At 42.5% G+C, this 22,596-nt stretch overlaps 1 protein-coding gene across 2 annotated transcripts in view; it reads left to right on the top strand.

Moving 5' to 3' along the window:
• The window catches only part of BTBD7 (BTB domain containing 7), a 74,510-nt gene that overhangs the window by 29,611 nt on the left and 22,303 nt on the right, over nucleotides 1-22,596 (top strand). For both annotated transcript variants that reach the window (XR_014002524.1, XM_081172657.1), the window contains exon 3: nucleotides 2,983-4,062. Coding sequence is in view for 1 of the 2 variants with exons in the window: in XM_081172657.1 (XP_081028783.1) it covers nucleotides 2,983-4,062 (1,080 nt within the window). In the remaining variant the exon portion in view is untranslated. The remainder of the gene's footprint in view (nucleotides 1-2,982; nucleotides 4,063-22,596) is intronic.

The following is a 22,596-nucleotide window of genomic DNA, read 5'->3' on the forward strand; positions in this document are numbered from 1 at the left end:
CTGACTTCCCTAGTCTTGATTGGCGTTTCACATAACCTCCCCCTAGCAATAATTATTGGTTCATTTTGTAGGGGTGGAGCAACAATTTTGTCACGTCAGCTACAGTTTGTTTCAGACAGAGTGTATCATGGGGGAGGGTGCTTTCTTTTTTGATCCCATGAGCCAGGCACCTTTTGGTTTGCTCCATATTTGAAATAGTTTAGAAAAATTAACGTTTTAGAACTTACAAGCTTATATCTCCTGCTCAGTAGTATTATCCAATCCACCAGAGGAAGGATTTTGCCTAAGTGAGGGGTTTTTTTATGTTGTTCCTATGTACTTCAATCTAATATAATCTATTTATTTTAAAGAGTTCTTACTGACTAGTTATCAGTATTACATTTCACCTATGTTGTTAACACAGTCATCTTAAGACTGCTTGATTATGCACTTGGCTTCATGCCCAGATCACCAAGAGAGCTCAGAAACTTGGTTAGATGAGACAGGGCCAGAGACCTTGCTTCTCATGCCTTCTGTTTTTGTTTTGTGGCCTATCCAAGACACCGTAAGGTGGTGGCAGCTAAGAAAAGTAGTGTTTGCTAGTGGATTAAAACTCTGTGTTACACTTGGGCCAAGTATATGATACTTACGCAAAAGCACAAGAGAGAGAAAAGCATTATAAAAGTTGAATGAAACCTTTGCATGAGGAACCTTTGCATGGCATCAATTTAATCAGATATAGATATCGTTACGTAAACACGCATCAGCGCTGTGGGTTAAACCACAGAGCCTAGGACTTGCCGATCAGAAGGTCAGCGGTTCGAATACCCGTGACGGGGTGAGCTCCCGTTGCTCGGTCCCTGCTCCTGCCAACCTAGCAGTTCGAAAGCATGTCAAAGTGCAAGTAGATAAATAAGTACCGCTCCGGCAGGAAGGTAAACGGCGTTTCTGTACGCTGCTCTGGTTCGCCAGAAGTGGCTTAGTCATGCTGGCCACATGACCCGGAAGCTGTACGTCGGCTCCCTCAGCCGATAAAGCGAGATGATTGCCGCAATCCCAGAGTCAGTCACAACTGGGCCTAATGGTCAGGGTCCCTTTACTTTTACAAACAGTTTAAGAAAGAAGTGCTTTCTATGTCTGTCATGGGACTACAAACATTTCACATTGTTAGGTGCTACCTCCCTCGGCCAGTAAAGCAAGATGAGCACCGCAACTCCTGAGTTGTCCGCAACTGGACTTAACGGTCAGGAGTCCCTTTACCTTTACCATAACATTCTTACCCAGAAGATTATGTGCATAGAAGAAGGTTCTGAATTGGTCTGCAAGCTGATATTTTGACCTGACGCAGAGTCCAGTTTGTCCCACAAAGTCATTTTCCTCAAACCACCTGCCCATCAGCTTACATCACCCGTGTCCTCATTTAAGCAAGAGGGCAGGCGAGAAGACAAAGGCGAGAAGACAAATGTCTTCTTTCTCTTCTCCCCACCCATGCTCTCTTAAAGGAGAAGCATGGAACTTCTACAAAGACCACTTCTGCCAAGTGTCTTAAGGCTCCTGTGTGAGTCTTCGCAGGCTCATGTGGAAGTGTGGGGATTGTCTTAAAGGCCTTTGCAAACTTGCCTTTTGAAGCAGTCTCCCTCCTTTTAAGCATTGCTTGAGTGATGTTAAAAGGGGGGGGGCACTGCTTCAAAGAGTGGTTTTGCAAAGGGCTTTCCAACAGCCCCACCCACACTTCTTTTTCAGGCTCCAGAGGCTCACATGGGACTGCAGGAGCTGTCTTCAATCCCTTTGCGGTCAACAGAACAGCTTTGCAGCAGTTGTAGGTTCCCATGAGCCAGACAACCAGGGTGCATGGAAATCCCATGCAAGGGATATTGAGAGGTGGGCAGTGGTGCCCACTGTGATTGCCCACTTGCCTGTCAAATTTGCCCTGCGAGGCCAATCCCAGTAATGATATGTCCTGTGGAGCCACTTATCTCTGTGATAAATGATGCAAGCAGGATGCAGTTATCTTTAAAAAAAAAAAGTATCCTTTGTAAGATATCTCACTGTACTGGCTTTCCAGAAGACCGTATATGACTAGCAAACATGGATAGTCCTCAGAAACAGGGTAATGAACAGACATAAAATAGATAAAAATAGTGAAACCACAGGAAAGCAAGTGAGATTTTTCCACTTAGTCACATATTCCAGATAAATGATTATAGTTTCAGGCCAGTTCTCCTTTTCGTAGCTGATGCCTTGTTGTCAAAGGCATTGGTCTTTAACCGATAGGTTGATACCCCTCTGACAGGACAACATTGAAAGAGGGGAGGGGGATCTGATGAGAGTGAAATGGGAACATTCAGTGTTTTAAAAAGTGTCTCTGTACTGCAGGTTAGGGCTAAGTGTTGGTCATAGGTCTGACAAGTTGATGACTGCCAATGTAAAAATTTTCCTGTGCGTGTTACTGCTTTTGAGTCCATGGTTGTAGACTTGGTTGGTCCACTTTTTTTGCTCTACTTTGTGCTTTTATAGAAGGTTTTTGTTTTTACTACTGTGTTTTGGCAATTTTTTATTGTAAGTCACTTAATACTATAGATCACTTAGTATAAGTGTATAACTGCTAGCATTATTATTATTATTATTATTATTATTACTACTACTACTATTTGCAGTTGTTGTTTATTTCATTTCTGTACCACTTTATATAACATAAATTCATAGCAACATAATTAACAGGAAACTAAAATATTGTCTTAAAGATTTCAGGCTAAAGCATTACAAAGGTGGTCAGCTACAGAATGCACATTTAATGCAGCAAAGTTAACAAAAAATTAACATTTCAAAAGAAAACATTACTTAAGGAAGTTAAATGTAAAATGCACCTTTTAAAAGAGCACAATTAGCAGGAGAATAAAATATTATCTTAAGCATAGAACATGCTTGCTGCACACATTTAACTACCATGTGTTCCAGGGTTTTCCGTATTAGATCCACACACAGTTCTCCTTTCTGTTTCAGGAACATCCTCCTATTCTCATCAAGGCTATGGCTGTGAATCCAAACTGTATAGCCTTGACCATGGCCATGAGAAACCTCAAGACAAGAAAAAGAAAAGCTCTGGGCTTGCCACCCTCAAAAAGAAGTTTATTAAGCGCCGAAAGTCTAGCCGGTCTGCCGATCATGCCAAGCAGATGCGTGAGCTACTCTCAGGCTGGGATGTTAGAGATGTCAATGCGTTAGTGGAAGAGTATGAAGGAACGTTAGCCTTAAAAGAGCTTTCTCTACAAGCTAGTTTGGCAAGACCAGAAGCCAGAACGTTGCAGAAAGACATGGCTGAACTGTATGAGTTCAAATACTGTACGGATGTAGATCTAATATTTCAAGAGACTTGCTTCCCTGTGCATCGTGCAATTTTGGCTGCAAGGTGCCCGTTTTTTAAGACCCTACTTTCTTCTTCACCGGAGTACGGTGCAGAGATTATAATGGATATCAACACAGCTGGTATAGACCTGCCCATGTTTTCTGCATTGTTACACTACTTGTACACAGGAGAATTTGGAATGGAGGACTCGAGATTTCAAAACGTTGACATCCTTATGCAGCTCAGTGAAGAATTTGGAACACCAAATTCTTTAGATGTTGATATGCGAGGGCTGTTGGACTACATGTGTTACTATGATGTGGTTCTCAGCTTTTCATCCGACTCTGAACTGGTTGAAGCTTATGGTGGAAGTCAGAGCTGCTTAGATGAGGAGCTCAGAGCGCACAAAGCTATAATTTCATCACGGTCCCCGTTTTTTCGACATCTACTACAGCGGAGAATACGGACCGGTGAAGAAATCACAGATCGAACGCTAAGGACTCCAACAAGGATTATACTGGATGAATCTATCATACCAAAAAAATACGTGAGAGTGATTTTAAACTGTATGTACACAGATTTGGTGGACCTCTCTATTTTGCACAGCAGTCCCTCAGTGGGGAGTTTAAGCGAAGTTCAGGCTCTTGTAGCAGGAAAGCCAAACATGACAAGGGCTGAAGAAGCTATGGAACTTTACCACATTGCTCTCTTCCTGGAGTTCAATATGCTTGCGCAAGGTATGTAGTAATTTTATACCTTTCAGAACCTGTTGCCCTACTTGAATCTGAATGCAAATTTTAAGTTCGTCTCTTGTTGAGAGAGTTTTCTTGCCTATAGTTTCTGCATATTGAAGACTGTGCTTATAGCCATCTCACGCTAGCTAGGCAAAAATGTCTTAAGGTTAGACTTCTGTGAGTGAAGCTGTCAAAATTGGAATTATCAACTGATTAAAAGAATCTTAATTAAAGCTTGTATAATTAATTAACTAAGTTCATTCTTACTTGGAAGCAATTTGCTCTGTCTTTAATGGGATTTGCTCCCAGATAAATGTACATAGGAGAGCAGCCTTAATATGTATAAAGTTGAAGATAAACAATACTTCTATCAAAAAAGGATAATTTATTTGCATTTAGATCATGCATGCATGTGTCACAGCAGGCACCAACTTAAGAGCAATTTGTATATGTGTTTAAGAGAGAGGGGTACTGTCTCTTACAAGATGGCACCAGGTTTTTAAAGTAATTTCACAAATATGTTTTAATGGTGCCTGCTTCCTGACTGAAGCTCTTCAACTGATAAAAAGGCTAATCAACTAAACAATTCCTAATGTGTACATGACAGCCTCCAATGGAAGATGGGAAGCTACCTTGTACCAAATCAGCCTATTGGTCCATTTAACTCTATATTTTCTGCACTAACTGGCATCAGCTCTGCAGGGTTTCAGGGAAGAGTTTTCCCAGCTCTATCTAGAGCAGGGGTCAGCAACCAAAGGCCCATGGGCCACAAGCAGCCCCAAGGGGTCATTTAACTGGCCCACGAGCCACCCCTGAACCAAGCCACCCACTCGGGGAGTCTCCGCGCGCTGCGCTATACCAGCGCACCGTGGGGACTCGCTTCCGCTGCGCTGGAAATCGCATTTGCGCAAGTGCAAACGCTGGAGGTTGCGAGCGTGCGCGCTCACATGCATACTCAATCCAGCCCATGGAGGGATCTCTGCTGTTGTGAACCGGCCCAGGCGAGGAAAACCTTGCCAACCCCTGATCTAGAGACACCAGGGATTAAACATGGGAAGTTCTGCATGCTTAGCATGTGATTTAGCAGCTCTTTGGAGGCACGCTACCTCCAAAACAAACCCTAAATATGTGTGCTTGGGAGTAAGCTGCACTGAACACAGTGGATTTGCTTCCAAGTAAATGTGCATTGGATTGCACTCTAAGAAAAACCTTACTTGTGCAAGGGCTTGCACATACCATGCTCTGTCAGTGTGGAAACAGCACTTCCTTTGACGGTTTTTGACATGTTCTTTCTAAATTACTTTATTTCGAACAAGAAATAGGAGTCTGGAAACTCTTCTCCCCCCTCTTTTTACATGGGCCCAAGAAGTAGTGTTGGGTAAGATCAGGACTGACTTGTTTTTATTTTAAAAACATGAGCCCTTCACAGAAATCCTTGCATGTTTTTGAATATTATCTACCAACTTGTCTGGAGATTCTCAGGAATGTAGGTTCAGTGTCAGTTATGATTCCCTTTCAAATTATCCAAATTATTAGAACATCAGAAACTTATTAGAACATCAGAAAACTTTTTAAGCTTGTGAGGGATTTCCCTGTTGAAAGTATACTGTTTAAAGAAATTTTATAGGCCAGTGGGAAAAAAATGAAGGTAATATTTGCTTTACAGCACTTGTGAATTGCAGTGTTAATTGCTGTTCCAGGGTTCTTGGGCTTAATCATGCTACAACACGTTCCCCATCAGGTTGGACAATGTTTTCAGAAGTGGATCTGCTGCTATAGCACAAGAGTGACGTAGGAGGGGAACCTGTATTTTAGTTGGAGAGATTACAATGTTCATGCATGACTGTAGGGTTCTCTGTATAGAATGTTTGGATATTACTCTTGTCATGTAATGATTTAGATACACAACTCAGATTAGGAATTATGCCATACTCCAAGTATGTGCTTGTTATAGTTGACCAGTGCTCGGGAATTCAACCCAAAATACAGTGGTGCCCCGCAAGACGAATGCCTCGCAAGACAGAAAACCCGCTAGACGAAAGGGTTTTCCGTTTTTGAGCTGCTTCGCAAGACGATTTTCCCTATGGGCTTGCTTTGCAAGACAAAAACGTCTTGCGAGTGTTCCGATTTTCCCCCGCTTCCCCCCCCTTTTTCTAAGCCGCTAATAGCCTTTTAGCCGCTAAGCCTTTAATAGCCGCTAAACTGCTAATAGCGCTAAGCCGCTAAGCCGCTAATAGGGTTGCTTCGCAAGACGAAAAAACCGCTAGACGAAGAGACTCACGGAACGGATTAATTTCGTCTTGCGAGGCACCACTGTATGTGAGCAACAACTCAAATCCTACTTGAAAGAGGGTGTTCTGTGGTGATGGTGGTGAAAAGCACTTTGTACAGTGGTACCTTGGGTTACAAACACTTTAGGTTACAAACGCTTCAGGTTACAGACTCCTCTAACCCGGAAATAGTACCTTGGGTTAAGAACTTTGCTTCAGGATGAGAACAGAAATCATGCGGCGGCAGTGGAAGGCCCCATTAGCTAAAGTGGTACCTCAGCTTAAGAACAGTTTCAAGTTAAGAACGGACCTCCAGAACGAATTAAGTTCTTAACCAGAGGTACCACTGTAATGATCTATAAATGCTTAGTATATATATTAATGCAAAATATTAAATGCCTTGGGCAACTCGCTTGAACATCATCATCATAATTCTTGTTTTTTAGTGGAAGGCAGGTCCACAAAGGCTTATGCAATGATAATTGTTGGTCTTTAAGGTGAAAGTGGACGCAGGTGGCGCTGTGAGTCCTCAGGGCCTAGGACTTGCCGATCGTATGGTCGGCGGTTCGAATTCCCGCAGCGGGGTGAGCTCCCGTCTTTCGGTCCCAGCTCCTGCCCACCTAGCAGTTTGAAAGCACCCTTAAGTGCAAGTAGATAAATAGGTACCGCTTTATAGCGAGAAGGTAAATGGCGTTTCCGTGTGCTGTGCTGGTGCTGGCTCACCAGAGCAGCTTCGTCACGCTGGCCATGTGACCCGGAAGTGTCTCCGGACAGCGCTGGCCCTCGGCCTCTTAAGTGAGAAGGGCGCACAACCCTAGAGTCGGACATGACTGGCCCGTACGGGCAGGGGTACCTTTACCTTTACCTTTAAGGTGAAAGTATTGTTTGATTCAAATACAACAGACCAACCCTTTGGAAATTTTACAGTAGGGAAGCATTTAGGCAAATATGGAACTTGTTCCAGTGCTTTGGGAAAGGCTAATGGGAATAAAAATTATGTCTGAAATATGCAAGGGAGTTCTGTTTTTAATTTAAACATCTGCCACCCCCACCCCAATTTCATCATTTTGAGCACGTTCGTGGCTATCTACAGGGGGTGGAGTTTGTTTTGTTTTTAGCCTCCAGTGGATGAGAAAAAGAATTTATGCAATAGAACAGGGCTATAGTACTTTTTTATTTAAAAAAGTGCTTTTTTGTGAAATGCAGCTTTCTATACAAATCACATTAAGACAAAGCCCCTTGGCAAACAGGTGTATGTGGCTGTACTGGGAAAACATGTGATCAGCCACAGTCCTGTTTTGGGGGTTAGTACAAGGAATCTCCAGAGCCATACACTGTAATGTAGGTGGCATTCTGCCAATTGACTATTTCTTTTCTGAAGGATTGATGTCTATTAGCGGAAACACCAAAGACAGAGGGAAATTTTAGTTGCTATGGGAATAATACCTGAAATGCCCCTATGTTCAAGTCGTTAATTTGTCTTCTATAACATCTGCATACTTTTCACCTCTCAATTTTATTTCAAATATCATTCCGCAATGTAATTCATGGAGACTCTGAAATGATTTCTTTCTTTTCTTTTCTTTTCTTTTCTTTTCTTTTTCTGCCCTTAAAATCAACCTTAGCTTTAAAAATAAAAATCACAGCATAACCCCCTCCAAAGAAACGCTGAATGATGTGGTACTTTATTATAGACGAAATCAACATAAGATATTAAAATGCTGTTTTTTTTTCACTTCTGTGCCACAGATTCTTTGATCTGGTTATACCAGTACAGGACTGAACCCCATCCACCATTTTGGGGAACTCTTCCTCCACTACCACTCACTGTGTTTCTGCCTCTTTTCTGAGAAATTTTCAGGGGGTTGGCATGGCGTACACTACTCAGTGGCCAAAAGTGTGTATGTGTTCTTCCTTTAACTGCAAAACATCACCATGTGATCCTTGTACAGATCTTTCCCCACCCCCCAACTAAACTCTTTGTGCTCCAGAGGCATTCTTTGGAGCACAGCAGAGATCTTACTGAATATGCAGAAAATTTGGACACATTACTTCAGGACTTTGGGGAATGTTTTGCAGGAAGGATGAACAACCAGTGAGTCTACAAAGAGCCACACACAGATTGGGATTTTTGCAGAACACACATTTATCTTGACCGCCTATTAATATTTTGTTTAGCCATGTCCTCCTTTTCCACAGCAAACTGTGCCCAAAATGACTCTCAGTAAAACATTTAACACTATCAAAATGCCTACCATAGTGGACTCGAGGAACAATAAGCCAACTGTCGATAAATGTAGGGGGGAAATCAATATTACATTGAAATAATCTAGACTTGTCACATAACAAATACTAAATCAAAATTATTACACAAGTGAATAATGTTAACCTAATCCTGATGCACACCAAGGGGCCACAGTCAGCTGTCTTACATACCGTTCAGAGTAGGCAGGGTCTCCAAACCAAGTGACTGCCCAGCAAGGTTTCCTTGAAAGCTTTTATGATTTGGATTGTTCTGTACAGTACTAGAAGAAGAAGCCTTCTAGGTATCCTGCTACCAAGCTGTTTAGTGCTTCAAATGTCAGTAACCACAATTTTGAAACTGGCTTAGTAGCTCATGGGCAGTAGATCTTTCAGCCCTGTGTACAAATGTGTACAAATCTGGCTGCTCCATTGAGCATCTTGTACTAGCTACAGATTCCAAATTATGGCTTATAAAGGCATACTCCCTCTCTTTTCTCCTTTGCTTCCCTGGGATGAATTATTTCATCTCTTCCCTAGTTTACCTTAGATTTGATAACAACAATGATTAACTAATGTTTCCATGTTAACCAGATTTTGAAATCAAGGTTTGCCAAATGATGCTTAAGGGTGAACCCTGATAACATGGAAAGAATGATTGTTCTGGTTCAGGTATTTGCCCTGCATCTTCCACAGTGAAGACAAAAATTATTCAACTTCTCTGATTCTCTAACCTCTTTTAAAGCACACCTTTGACTTCATTGTGCCTAATTTTATGTTTCTTTTTGCTCTCCTTATTTGGGCAGGACTTCATTTTTTTAAAAGGATGTCTTCTTGTCTCTAATAACTTCCTTGACTCTACTCATTAACCATGCTGGCATCCTCGTGTGCTTGGTAGTATCTTTCCTGATCGTTGGTAAGCATCTGAGTCAAGCTGTTGTGGTGGTGGTTGGTAGCTCTGGACTAGTGTTCTGCTAAACCATAATTAGTGCAACCAAGGGAAGAGTTGAGGTGGCACTGTGGTCTAAACCAGTGTTTTTCAACCTTTTTTGGGCAAAGGCACACTTGTTTCATGAAAAAAATCACGAGGCACACCACCACTGTGTGCGGAGAGGGAGATGTCAGAGCCCCGCTGCTCTCTATGGGGAATCGGATGAGAGCGGACCGCCTGTCCGCTCTCATCCGATCCCATCCAATCTGATCCCCACCCAGGATGGATGGAAAATAGGGTGGACACAGTCCAGCGCCCGCCTAGTGGGCGAAAATTTGACTTTTTTTAAAAAAAAAAAATCTTTCGAATTTTTCAATTTTTCCCACGGCACACCAGGCAACATCTTGCGGCACACTAGTGTGCCGCGGAACAGTGGTTGAAAAACACTGGTCTAAACCACTGAGCCTCTTGGGCTTGCCAATCAGAAGGTCGGTGGTTCGAATCCCCGCGATGGGGTGAGCTCCCATTGCTCGGTCCCAGCTCCTGCCAACCTAGCTGTTCAAAAGCACACAATGCAAGTAGATAAATAGGTACCACTCCAGCGGGAAGGTAAATAGCGTTTCCATGAGCCGCTCTGGTTTCGGTGTTCCATTGTGCCAGAAGCGGCTTAGTCATGCTAGCCACATGACCCAGAAAAAACTTGTCTGTGGACAAACGCCAGCTTCCTCAGCCTGTAAAGCAAGATGAGTGCCGCAACCCCAGAGTCATCCGCAACTGGACTTAACTGTCAGGGGTCCTTTACCTTTACCTTTAAGGAAAGAGTGGAGATTTCTGCTGGGGAAGTTCATTCCCTGTCTCAGTTATGCTGAAAAGTGCTAAACTTGCATCAAGCCTCTGTGAAAAATAAGAAGGTGCTGAACATGCTTTTGAAATCAGTAAATGAACTCTTTGTGTCATTTCCCCCAGCCACAGAAGAGCTGGGTGCTTTAAAACAGCCTCATTCACTAAATTTCCATATGGAGGCATTGTGTTTCCTTGAAGAAGATTGGATTCTTAAAAAAAAAAAGAACGATTGGCTATGCAGATTATGCAAAAGAGCTGACATAATTTCCTTGACGTATTGAGGACATTTTGGGAAACTTGAGAGCAGTAAGAGGCTTTTAAATCAACAGACACTGGTTGTTGCTACTTAAAATGCGGTGCAAGAAGAACAGTGCAGTGGCAACCTCAAAACTCCAGATGTCAATATCAAATTAGACTAGGGTGGGAAATCAATAAATAATTAGATTTGGGTGAGGAAGCCCTGGCGTTGCTGGCTATAGCTCCTGAACACTTCATGGATACGTGCAGATTGGTGCTGCTGATAATTCATCAAGGTGGACACATTAATTCATGAGATAGCTTCTGTTTTATGTTCCACTCCGGGGATGGGCTTTGCAAAACATAGTGCCTCATTAGAAGTTGTAGCAGTTGGCTGGAGAGAAGTGTTGGGCTCTCCTCCTTTGTGACTGTCGTCTTGCCTCTCGTTAATGGAGCTGTAATACAGGGGTGGGGAATCTTTAGACTGTGGGCCTAATTAGACCCAGGCAGACCTTGAAGATTGGTTCAACCGTCTGTTTAGGGCAGGGGTCTGCAACCCGCGGCTCCGGAGCCGCATGTGGCTCTTTTACATCTTTGCTGCGGCTCCAGGGCGGATACTAGTGAGGGGAGGAGGCGCATTGTGCGCCCTGACACTCCTCACTGTGGCGGGCACTGTACTGGCTGTGACGTCGCATGGGGGCGGTGCGTGCATTAGTCACGCACCGTCCCGACACCACCTTCCCGCCCGCTGTCAGATCGTGGCTCCGGAGATATATTTGTTTTAAATGTCGCAATGGTTTTGCGGCTCCCAGTTGTTGTTTTTTCTTCGGAAACGGGTCCAAGTGGCTCTTTTTGTCTTAAAGGTTGCAGACCCCTGGTTTAGGGGAAACCATGGTTGCCTTTCCCACGCCTAATGTCAAGCTGTGACTTGAAACTTAAAACCACAGCTAAAGTGGATCGAGTACCTTCTAAGTACACTCCCTTTGAATCCAAAAGTTCTTTCTGAACTTGGCAACAGAAAATGGTGCCAATTTTTTAAAAAATGCCAACTTCTTGATGCAAAGGAAGCATTGGCAGCACCCCCAAGTTTTCCTTCAAATCATTGGCTTGAATTTGATGGCAGGAAGGGCTCTCTGGGAGAAGTGGCAGGAGGAGGTGTTGACATGGCGAGAACAGCAGCAGCATTGATTTTTTTGGAGGGGAGGTGAAACTAAGAAGGGGCTGCTGGGAGGCATAAAGCAGCAACAGTTGTGGCTTTTTGCCACCTAGAGATTTTTGCCCACAACTCTAGGACTTTTGGGGTCTTGGACCACCATCTTGATTGAAGCAAAATGTACTGAAAACCAAAACTATGTTTGTTAAGAACAGCAGGTATAAATGATGACTTGCTGTGTGTTTGAAGGATCAGAAAACACAACTAGAGGTTTAACATCTTGCACCATGCTGAGGGCAAGATAAGGTCTATTACTCTTTAAAGGGGTGGGGGCATGACTCAAGCTAAGAGCCCTGGGTTCATTCCCCGTCAACTCCTGTTGAAGTTCTTCACAGTTTTTAACATGTTATGGGCTGGAAGGGAAGTTTTCATTGTTGGCAGTTCAGGATTTTGATTGAATTATAGAATAATATAAGACCACTACAACAAATCTATTAACTCAGGTTGCATTAGAGCATTAAATTAGAATTGTGATACCTGTATCTTACATATATTCAGTTATAAGCTGCCCTGTGCTTTGATGTCTTCTGAAAAAAATATCAAGTTGATTTCTCTCTTGAGTGGGGAGGAAAAATTTAAGTGACAGGTTTGAAAGAGGTTTCAGCCTGAGACCCTGAAAAGCTTCCATCAATGGCCCCTAGAATTTTTATTTGTATGTCTTATGTGTTTTAATAAATGAATCTTGTAATCAGAATAACTATGCTATTTGATCCCTTTGTAAACTATCCTGTATTCTAATTTGAAAATCAGCAATTTGAATAAAAGTGTCAAATGGTATGTATCTTGATTATACTAATCAACTGATTAAGCGAGCATCCATCATTCTCTTAATTGTGTGGAAACTTACCCCTTTTCTATGCTAGAGGCCATTTCGGCAGCAGCTGAATGCAGAGCCAACCATTATGAAGCTTTTAGTGATGTTATTTCTTCCAATAGAAATGTCGCCTTTATAATGCCATTTGAGGAAGTGGGAATCCAAACACTGAATTTTGAGACTTTATTAAACTGGTTTATTTGATCATGTTGAGGTCATCTTTGGAGCTGCAAATGTAACATCTGTACGACGGCAAAGTTTACATTTGATATTCAGCCCACTTTTGCCTCTTGCCCTGCTCATCACTGGCATGTGGGCCCCAGAAGGCTGCTCAGGAGGGAACGTGGCCCTTGGGCTGAAAAAGATTTCCTCGTCCCTACCTTATACAGAGTCATATCATAGGTCAATAGTGTGGAGCCTGTAGCCTTTAGATGATAGTTAGACTCCAACTCGCGTTGGTCCCAGTCAGCATGCCCCATAGTAAGGGATGCTGGGTGTTGTAGCCTAGCAACTTCTGGAGGGCCACAGTTTCGCCACCCCTGCCATAGGTCTGTGTAGTCCAGCATTGTCTATGCTGACTTGCAGCAGCTTTGCTATGTCACTGGTACTGGTCTTTCCCATCATCTTTTACCAACAATTTAACTGAAAGGGCTGGGCATTAAGTGTGAGACCTTCCGCATGTAAAATATTGAAGGAATGGGTTTCCCAAGCCCAAAACTGACTGTACAGGCATTTTTAAACTGCACCAAAATCCCCATTTCTCCTTAGCTAAAGTGCATAAACTTTAGCCGTTGAGCAAATGCAAAACAAGAACACAGCTCTCTCCCTTATCAGTTTGACGGCAAGACTGGCCTTGACTTTACCAGTAGAACAGATACAGACATATCTTATGTTCTGACCACAAATGACGGGGAGACCCAAGTCTGGGACTAACGCCAGAGCATGTTCTCGGAAGTAGTGACCTTTTGCTCCAAGATAGGAGTAGGAACAGGAATATCCTTTTATGGTCAGGAGTGCAGGAAGGAAATCCCTTTTATGGTTGAGAGTACCAGAGCAGGAACATATGTGATGTCAACCTGCATACATAGGCTGACGTGGTTGGAAGGAGGGAGAGGGTGCCTGGAGGATATAAATACTGCATGAAACTTGTCATTTCTTTGGACTTGCTGTGGACTAATCACGCAAGTGCCTTCTGCTATCTGGAGAGCAGAATAAACTCTTTCTTTGAACCAACTCGGTGTCATTTTGACTTCTTTCCTCCTGTCCCGGAGCAACGCAGACCCAATCAGTGAACTCCAGTAAGGCTACATTTCATGTTCTGCATCTGACATGTGGCCTTCCCTTTTCTTGCTTGATCATCCATAAAGCAATCAATGTTGTGTTTTCACAGTCTTTTCCCCCGGCTTTCCTCCGTTAGAGCAGTTAGCTAAAACAAGTGTTCTAAACAAGTTTATGCAGAAGTAAATCCTTCAGCGTTCAATGGCATGTACTCCCAAATAACTGAACAAGCTGGAACAAGGTCCTCAAGCTGACTCATTGTAACCCTACCAGGAAATTCCCAAATGCTGCCTACTCTTGTGGCCAATGAAACATTATGGGGGAGACCAGGAGTTTGTTATCACACAGTGTCTTGAAAGATAGCCATGTTGAAATAAGGTGTTCTTTCCTGCACAGTTTCTCGTGTACCCTGAGAGAAAAGATCACATGGATATCTGTTTCTGAAATCCTGAGGGGAAAGGAGTCACTTCCAACATAATTCAAAGAAACTAGCAATGTTTGTAGCCAGCAGTTATGCAGCAGAAAACAAATGACCTAACCTACAGCCTGTCCGATAAGAAAAAGGAAACTGCTGTTTGGCTTCTTAGGAAGGCATTTTATTCCTTCACTTTGCTTTTATATTTTTTTCTGCTGCAGTAAATATTAGATTAATTCTCTGCTCCGTGCCTAAATCTATGGTAGGAAATGCTGCTTTGAAACAAAGGCTATGAGGCCAAAAGAAAAGGTAGAGCATGAACAATTTGCAAATACAAGCTTGTGTCTTAAAGTTGCCATAAAGAGGGGACTGGAAATGAGGTGAAAGAAAATGTGACAGTAAAAAAGCAAAGATTCTTGGTTTAAATATTGTCCTGCATTCTTCCTTAGAGAGCTGAAATTGGAACTGTTATGGAAACTGTGGTAGCAAACAAACTTGAAAGACTTGAAACATGACCTCAGTCTTGGAAGATCAGATAAACACTGCTGAAATATTATGGTGCGTTTCTCTAGAAGCTCTGCTGCTGAACCTCTTTCCTGTTCCCACTCCTAGACACACTGTCACACTCCTGCCTTCCTCTCCCTCCCCAGCCATTCCATCATCCAGTTGTCAAAACAGTTGTTGGATGGCTACCGTTGAAGGACAGATACTGTATTTTTAAAAATCTACATTAAACATGTTTGAGGTGTGCATATATTATACACCCTTGTGCAAATTAATTGAAACAAACAATGTAGATTATTGTACAAAACTCACATATACATGTACAAAACTCACATATACGTACATTAGTAACAGATATGACCTCTGCTATTTTTAAGCAGCATTTGAACACGGTTTGGCATGGAGTCTACAGTCGAACCTTGTGTTACGTACCGTCCTCCTTGCACACGCTGTAGGTTACGAGCTCGGCTAACCCAGAAGTAGATGCTCCCTGTTGTGAACTTTGTCCCGGGATGCGAGCGGAAGTCGCGCAGCAGGAGGTGCCATTAGCAGAAGTGCGCCTCGAGTTATGAACGGTTTCAGCTTAAGAACAGACCTCCAGAACGAATTAAGTTTGTAACCGAAGGTACCACTGTACTAGTTTCGAACAGTCACTGTTGATTTTCACATCCCTGTACCACACTTGAATCAGGTCCTGAATGAGTTTCCCCATAGTTGTACAGTCTACAGCATGGAGGCGACTTTTGCATATAGCCACAAATTCTCAATGGGATTTACGTCTGGGGAATTCCCTGGCCAATCAAGTACCTGCATTTTCTGCTCTGTTATGAATTTCTTCACCACTTTCGATACGTGACAGGGGGCTAGGTCCTGCTGCAATATCCCAGTACCATCAGGATACCTATTTTCTAGCTCTGGAATAACTCTCTTTCGTAGAACCTCAGTATATTGTGGCGAGTGCATCATTCCTTCTATTGGCTGCAGGCGTCCAACACCATAATGATCAACTGACTTTTTGTGTTTGTTTTGAGTACAGGATTATGAGTAAAATAGAAAACATCCTTTTGCAATTAATTTGCACGAGGGTGTATATTATCGCAGATTGCTAGCTATACATCCTATTTTGCTGTCTGGGTCCCTACAATAAGAAAATATGCATTAAGCCATGTTAGGTTCCATTTTGCATAGTTAGACTGTTGCTTTCAGCACAGTAATGTATACTTGTTGCTGACTTACTGTAGAAACCCAGTTTTCTCAAGGCAGGGTTTCTGTTTGGGGTATTTCCCCAGCACTCAAACTAGTACTTTGGAGTGCCAAGAAAACATGATTCCATCCTGCTGCTACAGCTATTTCATATGGGGGGGAAATGGGCTTTAATAACATGTTAATCATAGTGAACAATCTCTTTCATTCCAGAGCAAGGCTGTCCCCTCTTCTCCCTCCACTGGCCCAGTTTTATGGACCTGAAAGAGTATACTCCTCCCCAGTGCTTTTTTCTTTTTTTAAAAAAAAAGTTTCGGGGTACAGTGGTACCTCGGGTTACATACTCTTCAGGTTACATACGCTTCAGGTTACAGACTTTGCTAACCCAGAAATAATACCTCGGGTTAAGAACTTTGCTTCAGGATGAGAATAGAAATCTCGCAGCAGCAGCGCGGCAGCAGTGGGAGGCCCCATTAGCTAAAGTGGTGCTTCAGGTTAAGAACAGTTTCAGGTTAAGAACAGACCTCCAGAATGAATTAAGTACGTAACCAGAGATACCACTGTACTCTCATTTTCCTATGCATATTGAAATACTGCCCCTCTATGAGGCCAAACTTAGATTCACAAAATGTTTAGAGCCATGCATCCCCCCCAGAAAAAAGAACTGCTCCTCCTTTAAAAGAGAGTTGCAGGAATATTGTACTGAATCCAAAGAGATCTGATTCCAGCTTCAGTTTCAGTGAAGTCTTTCTGCAGCTACAGATTCTGATGGGGAAGCTGTACTACATCCAGGAATTCCCAGACATGTCCTCTTTTGGGTGTCCTACATCCTCATCCAGGGAGAATTTTGCATTTTAAAGCAAATAGTCTGGATTTTTGGTTTGGTTTTGGTTTTTTAAAAAAATTGTGTGTGCAGCTTGGTTCATTCTCGGGATCTGGTGCGGGCAACCTGGGCTCTGGCTCAAACAGCGGTGGAGGGATTATCGGGCGATTGCCCTAAAAAAACTCAACAACTTTATGTGTCCGGATTTTCACCTCTTGAAATATGGCAACCCTAACTTCAGGTCTATAAAAGAATGTAAGTGGACCCGTTCTGGATTAGACCAAAGGCCCATCTAGTTCAGCATATTGGTCTCACAATGGTCACTCAGGTGCTTATGTGACTCTCACATAGAGCACTCTTCCCCGCTTGCAATTCCTAGTAACTGGTATTCAGAGGCATATAGCACCATATAAATGCCTTAAAGTCCATTTTGATTAACACTCTACTCATAAGACTATTTACACAGAGTATATTAATTTCCAGTGGTTTCCCAATGAATATGTTTAGGATTTCAGCCTAAAAATGATTGTATCCATTTGAGAAGCTTAAGTGTGTTTTGTGTGTGTACAGAGCACACAGAATTTAGTGGTCATGGCTGTAGCTTTGCCCAAGCTGGAATATATTTTGCATTGTGCCACGTTAATGGAATTTCTTTTGACTGTCCGTGAGGTTTTGTCTGCGCTTGCTTTTGGCAGAGGCCTGTATGTGCTGCATTGCTGAACACAGAGGAACACAGCAAGAAACTCTGCCCGTGATTCAAACTTGTCATGTAAAATGGGCTATGTGTCAAAAACACGTACAGCAGTGATTGTCACCATGGTTTGGCCCCCTTCTTTCTTAGCAGAAATCCTAAATAACTCTCCTGAGATCATTATATTCCAGAGTGGGCTTCTGCTTCAGGTGCCAAATCCCAGCCTCCCACTGCATGCAAAGTGTTTCTTTGACAGTCCCTGCTTCTGTAAGTAGCTTATGCCTCATCTTGGATGACACAGAGAGGAAATATTTGTAACATGGTCTGTATAAATTTTTGAAGTATTTGCATTGCACCACTTCTAAGCAGTAAGTTTCTTTTTAGTATTCCAAACATTAAAATGAATTCTAAATTGGTATTCCGATGTTGTTTGCATTAATCATTCTTCATGATTTTCCTGCTGTATCTGTTCCCTCTGAGGCATTAACAATTTCAAATGTTCATTTGCATGCATGTATTATCCTGTGCCCAAAAACTCACTGGATTTCACCGTGATTGAAACATCCAAACGTTAGATATCCCAGAGCAGAAAAGCTTATAGACTGAATCATGGTGCTGGCTTCAGAACAATGGATATATGCCAAAGTTGTAGATCACTGGAGCATGAATACTGAAATAGTCAAAGGACACATATCACAAGGCAGTTGTTTTTCTGTTTATTCCTTTATTCACTTAGTCTCAAGCCAGTTGCTGACTTTAATCGTTTGCTTATCTTTTGAGATGCAGAAATAAATATGGTATACAGTAAATACACTAATGCAGTGAGAATGGAAGATTGGCCTGTTACACAGTCAAGTTATAATTGACATTTCAAAGAAATTGAACTCCAGCAGGGAAGCAATTTGAAAGCAATGACCTATTTTTTTCCCCTGCAGCAGCCTGTTTGTGTTCTAGGAATGCAGGGCTTCAAACAAATACTAATGATCATTGACAGACTGTGTCCCTGTTTGCTAACTCTGCCTTCTTTTCTGCCCACTCTTAACATTTCCATAGAATCATAGACTTGTAGAGTTAGAAGGGACCCCGGGGGTCATCTAGTCCAACCCCCTGCAATGCAGGATTCTCAGCTAAAGCATCCATGACAGATGGCCTTCCCACCTCTGCTTTAAAACTTCCAAGGAAGGAGAGTCCACCACTTTCCAAGGGAGTTCATTCCACTGTCCAACAGCTCTAACTATCAGAAGGTTCTTCCTGGTGTTTAGTTACAATCTCCTGTCTTGTAACTGGAAGCCATTGGTTCAGGTCCAGCTTTCCAGAGCAGGAGAAAACAAGCTTCCTCCGTCCATGTGACAGCCCTTGAGATATTTAAAGATTGGTATCATCTCTTCTCTCAGCCTCCTCTTATCAAGGCTAAGCATACACAACCCCCTCAACAGTTCCTCATAAAGCTTGGTTTCCAGACCCTTTATCATCTTGGTCAGCCTCCTCTGCATACGTTCCAACTTGTCAATTTCCTTTCTAAACTGGGGTGCCCAGAACTTGACACGGTACTCCAGGTGTGGTCTGACCAAGGCAGAATAGAGTGGTGCTATTACTTCCCTTGACCAGGACACTGTACTTCTGTAGATGCAGCCTAGAATAGTATTAGGGTTTCTTTTGCTACTGCTGCTGCTGCTGCTGCATCACACTGTTGACTCACGTTAAACTTGTGGTCTACTAAGACCCCTAGATCCTTTTCTCCTATATAATAATAATAATAATAATAATAATAATAATAATAATAATAATAATTTATTTTTTATACCCCGCTCATCTGGCTGGGTTTCCCCAGCCACTCTGGGCGGCTTCCATGCAGAGGGTGGTGATCATTGTGTTGTTGGAAACGTAAGGGCTTGCTCTGTCACACCCTTTCCTCCACAAGGGTGTTGTTGCAGTGATTCCAGAAGAGTGATACACGTGGAAGCTGTGCAGGAACTAAAAATCTGAATGCCTTTCTTAGAAAGGGCTCCTATTCATACAAGGTGCAGCAGTACAGTTCTCAAGCTAAGGCCTAATTTAGACACAATACCTTTGGGCCCATAAACCATTGTTTATCGACTTGAATATGAGAACTTGCAAGTTCTTGGAAAGGAACTCACAGCCACTTTGCTTCTCCCCAGGTCTTTTTGTCCAACCCTGGGCTTGTGGTTAAGTTCTCACCTCGCTAACCATGAGCTGTTAGTGGCTAAAGAGCTTTGGCTTCGTGTGATGTGTAAACTAGCTCAGTGTCTTGTATGTTGCATTCCATTTTGAATTATCGCATTCGCAAAACTCATCTGTGGGAAGGGTGTTCTACTGAATTCTAATAGGATCAAAGCAACTTCTGGATCTTGCAGATGACCAAGATGCTTCAGAGCTACATGTGAAGGGCTAACCTTTTTTAAAAAAACCTACATAAACTTTTCTTCCTCACCACTGTCATTACTGCATGCATAGCTAGAAGGCATAGCATGTTAAAGAAGCCAGTTGCTGAAGTCTGCAGTAACTGGAGTTCTAAACAAGTCTACTCTGTTTTGAATTTGCCGTCATGTAATATATCTTGATATTATACATAAATGAAGGGTGCTGTCCTGCTTGATTATTTAAAACTGGCGCCTTTGCTTTTGTTTTCAGAGGGTTGTAGATTGCACATTTGTTCCCAGCAGAGTTCATTAAGTTCATGATTGGATAAGAGAGGCTTCTGTTAGCAAAACAAAAGCCTCAAAAGCTGAGTTTCTTTTAGCAACAAATGTTTGTCAAGGATGTACAAAGCATATGCTAAAAATATTAAAATTATGTGCCAGTATAAATTACGAAAGTGAAATAAATGGCTTCCCTCCCTGTGCTCATTTTGCATACTCTAGTCAATTTGGTCTCCTGGCTATGGAGAGAGGGAAGGGGCTCTGATGGACACTGATACTTTTAAGGCTGTACCTAGTTCTCCGCACCACCTCCTGATAAGTCATCACATATTGGGTGAGTGCATTCAAGCCTGCCATCACAGCCATAAGATCTAGAAATTTATGCTTAAGAAAAAACAAAGCTGAGGTTCTCAGGATGCTGAATTGGGGTTCATCTATCATGCATCTTCCTTTTTGGAAGTCAACTGTCAACGTGAGCCTTGCCACACATTCTTGGTTACTAAAAACATATCAGACATATTAGCTGGTTAGTAGCTTTTCATTAGTACAGATTTTTCCCTGTTAGCAATTGATTGTGGGCAAAGGCTTTTTCTTGAGGCTTTTTCTTCAGCAGCTTTTTAGCACAGGAGAAATTGCCACCCCATTTTAATCACTTCAAAACAAACATATTTAGAACAGTTGCAAGATTTCTCTTTTTGACCAGCTGTTTGTTCCTTTCCTTGTGACCAAAAATATATGTTTTTCATCTGTCTCTTTCAAGACCTTGAGAGTTATTTGCCTGCAAACACGACAGTTTAACAACCAGCTTGTACACAACTGCAGTGAATTAAGCAGAAAGAGAATCCTTATGCAAGATTAGATGCAGCATCGTGCCTTTGATGAAAATTAATTTGCCTTGTTTTTAGAAACGTTAATCTGTTCCTCAAACATACTAGGACAAATCTCCTTCTGGGCCCTGCTGGTCTTGTACTGCACTTGCCAGTAGAGCTTTTCTGATATTTCCCCCTGAAGCCAAAAGGACTGTTACAGTGGAGGAGCAGGTTGTGTAGTTTGTCATAGTGGTTTCTTGGGCCTTAAACATCATGGTTAGGATTTTTTTTAAAAATGAGTATTTTAGAATAAAGTTGAAGAGCCTCTTTTTCAGAGAAAATGGGAGACGAGCCAGAGATAGCAACTTGAATAAAATATTGAGTGCTGGGCAGGTAAGCCCCACCCTGATCATTTGTCCCTGCAGACAGTCCATTTGCCTCCATTAGTGTCACTTCCCATCCCCAAGCCTGGCAACAGAATGGCGGTGGGGAGGGAGGGAGCTGGGGAGTGTGCAAACGAGTGCTGGCTTTCTCACAGAGGAGGGGCAATGGCAATGCCCATAAACTTGGTGGGGGGCTGGCACCCTCAAATATTTTATTGGGGGGCTGAAAGGATGTGGACCCCTTATGAGTTTGCTCCCTTGAGCTGAGCTTTCTTCTATACCAGGGATGTCCAACCAGATGATTGTGATCTGTGGTCATGATTGACCGTGGAATCCTGATCCACCCCCCCCCCAAAAAAAAAAAAAAGCTTAACAACTTTGGCTCATCCTCCCCAAAAAAGCTCAACAACTTTGATGAAGCCTCCCCCCCACAAAGCTCAACAATTCTGGGCAATCCAATGGGTAGATCACTGCTTGTTTACTTATAGTGGGAGTAGATTGCTGTCTCTTGGAAGTTGGATGTGCCTGTTCTATAGTTAGCAAGAGGGAAGTACTTTAATTAGTTGAGGGTTAATAAATTAGATGCTGCTATTGTCAGATTCTCCCCCGCCAAAAAATAATAATCATGAGAATTTAAAGCTGAAGAAATTTCTTATTTATAGAACTAATGCTGATCTATTGAGCTTCACAACTAGTAGACATGCCCTTGTCAACTGAAATTAGCAAATTCTAATGTCACTCTGCTCTAGTCCATTGTTCTTCCAATGGTGGGTCATAGCCTGATCTAAGGTGTAAGAAACAAATCCCATAAGGCATGTTTGTGTTAAAGATAGGTCCCAGGACTGAAAAGGTTAAAGGCTACTGGTCTAGTGGACCCAGGATATTCTTTTAGGCTCCAGCCCATCTATGAGGATTAGAAATCATTCTCTATTCATCATGAGGTATGCTCATTCTGGCAGTTTGTACACAGAAGTTGGATAGGTTGGATGTAGTCTGGAAAAAGCAAGTAGCAGGTGTAGTGGTGTAGTGTGGGTTGCCAGGGCCGTGCGGAGAGTGTGAGGTGGGAAATGGATGGAGTATGTGTGTACATTGAACTGCCTAATGGCATTTGTGTCAGGAGATTGCAGCTGTAGAGATAAGAAGAGTCATTCCATTGTCTGGAGAGGTCACTTCCTAGTTCGCATGGAGAAACCGTTTTCAGTGGAGTGCGATGATGGAAGTG

The sequence above is a fragment of the Podarcis bocagei genome (assembly GCF_964188305.1).
Source record: "Podarcis bocagei genome assembly, chromosome: 1".
NCBI lineage: Eukaryota > Metazoa > Chordata > Lepidosauria > Squamata > Lacertidae > Podarcis > Podarcis bocagei.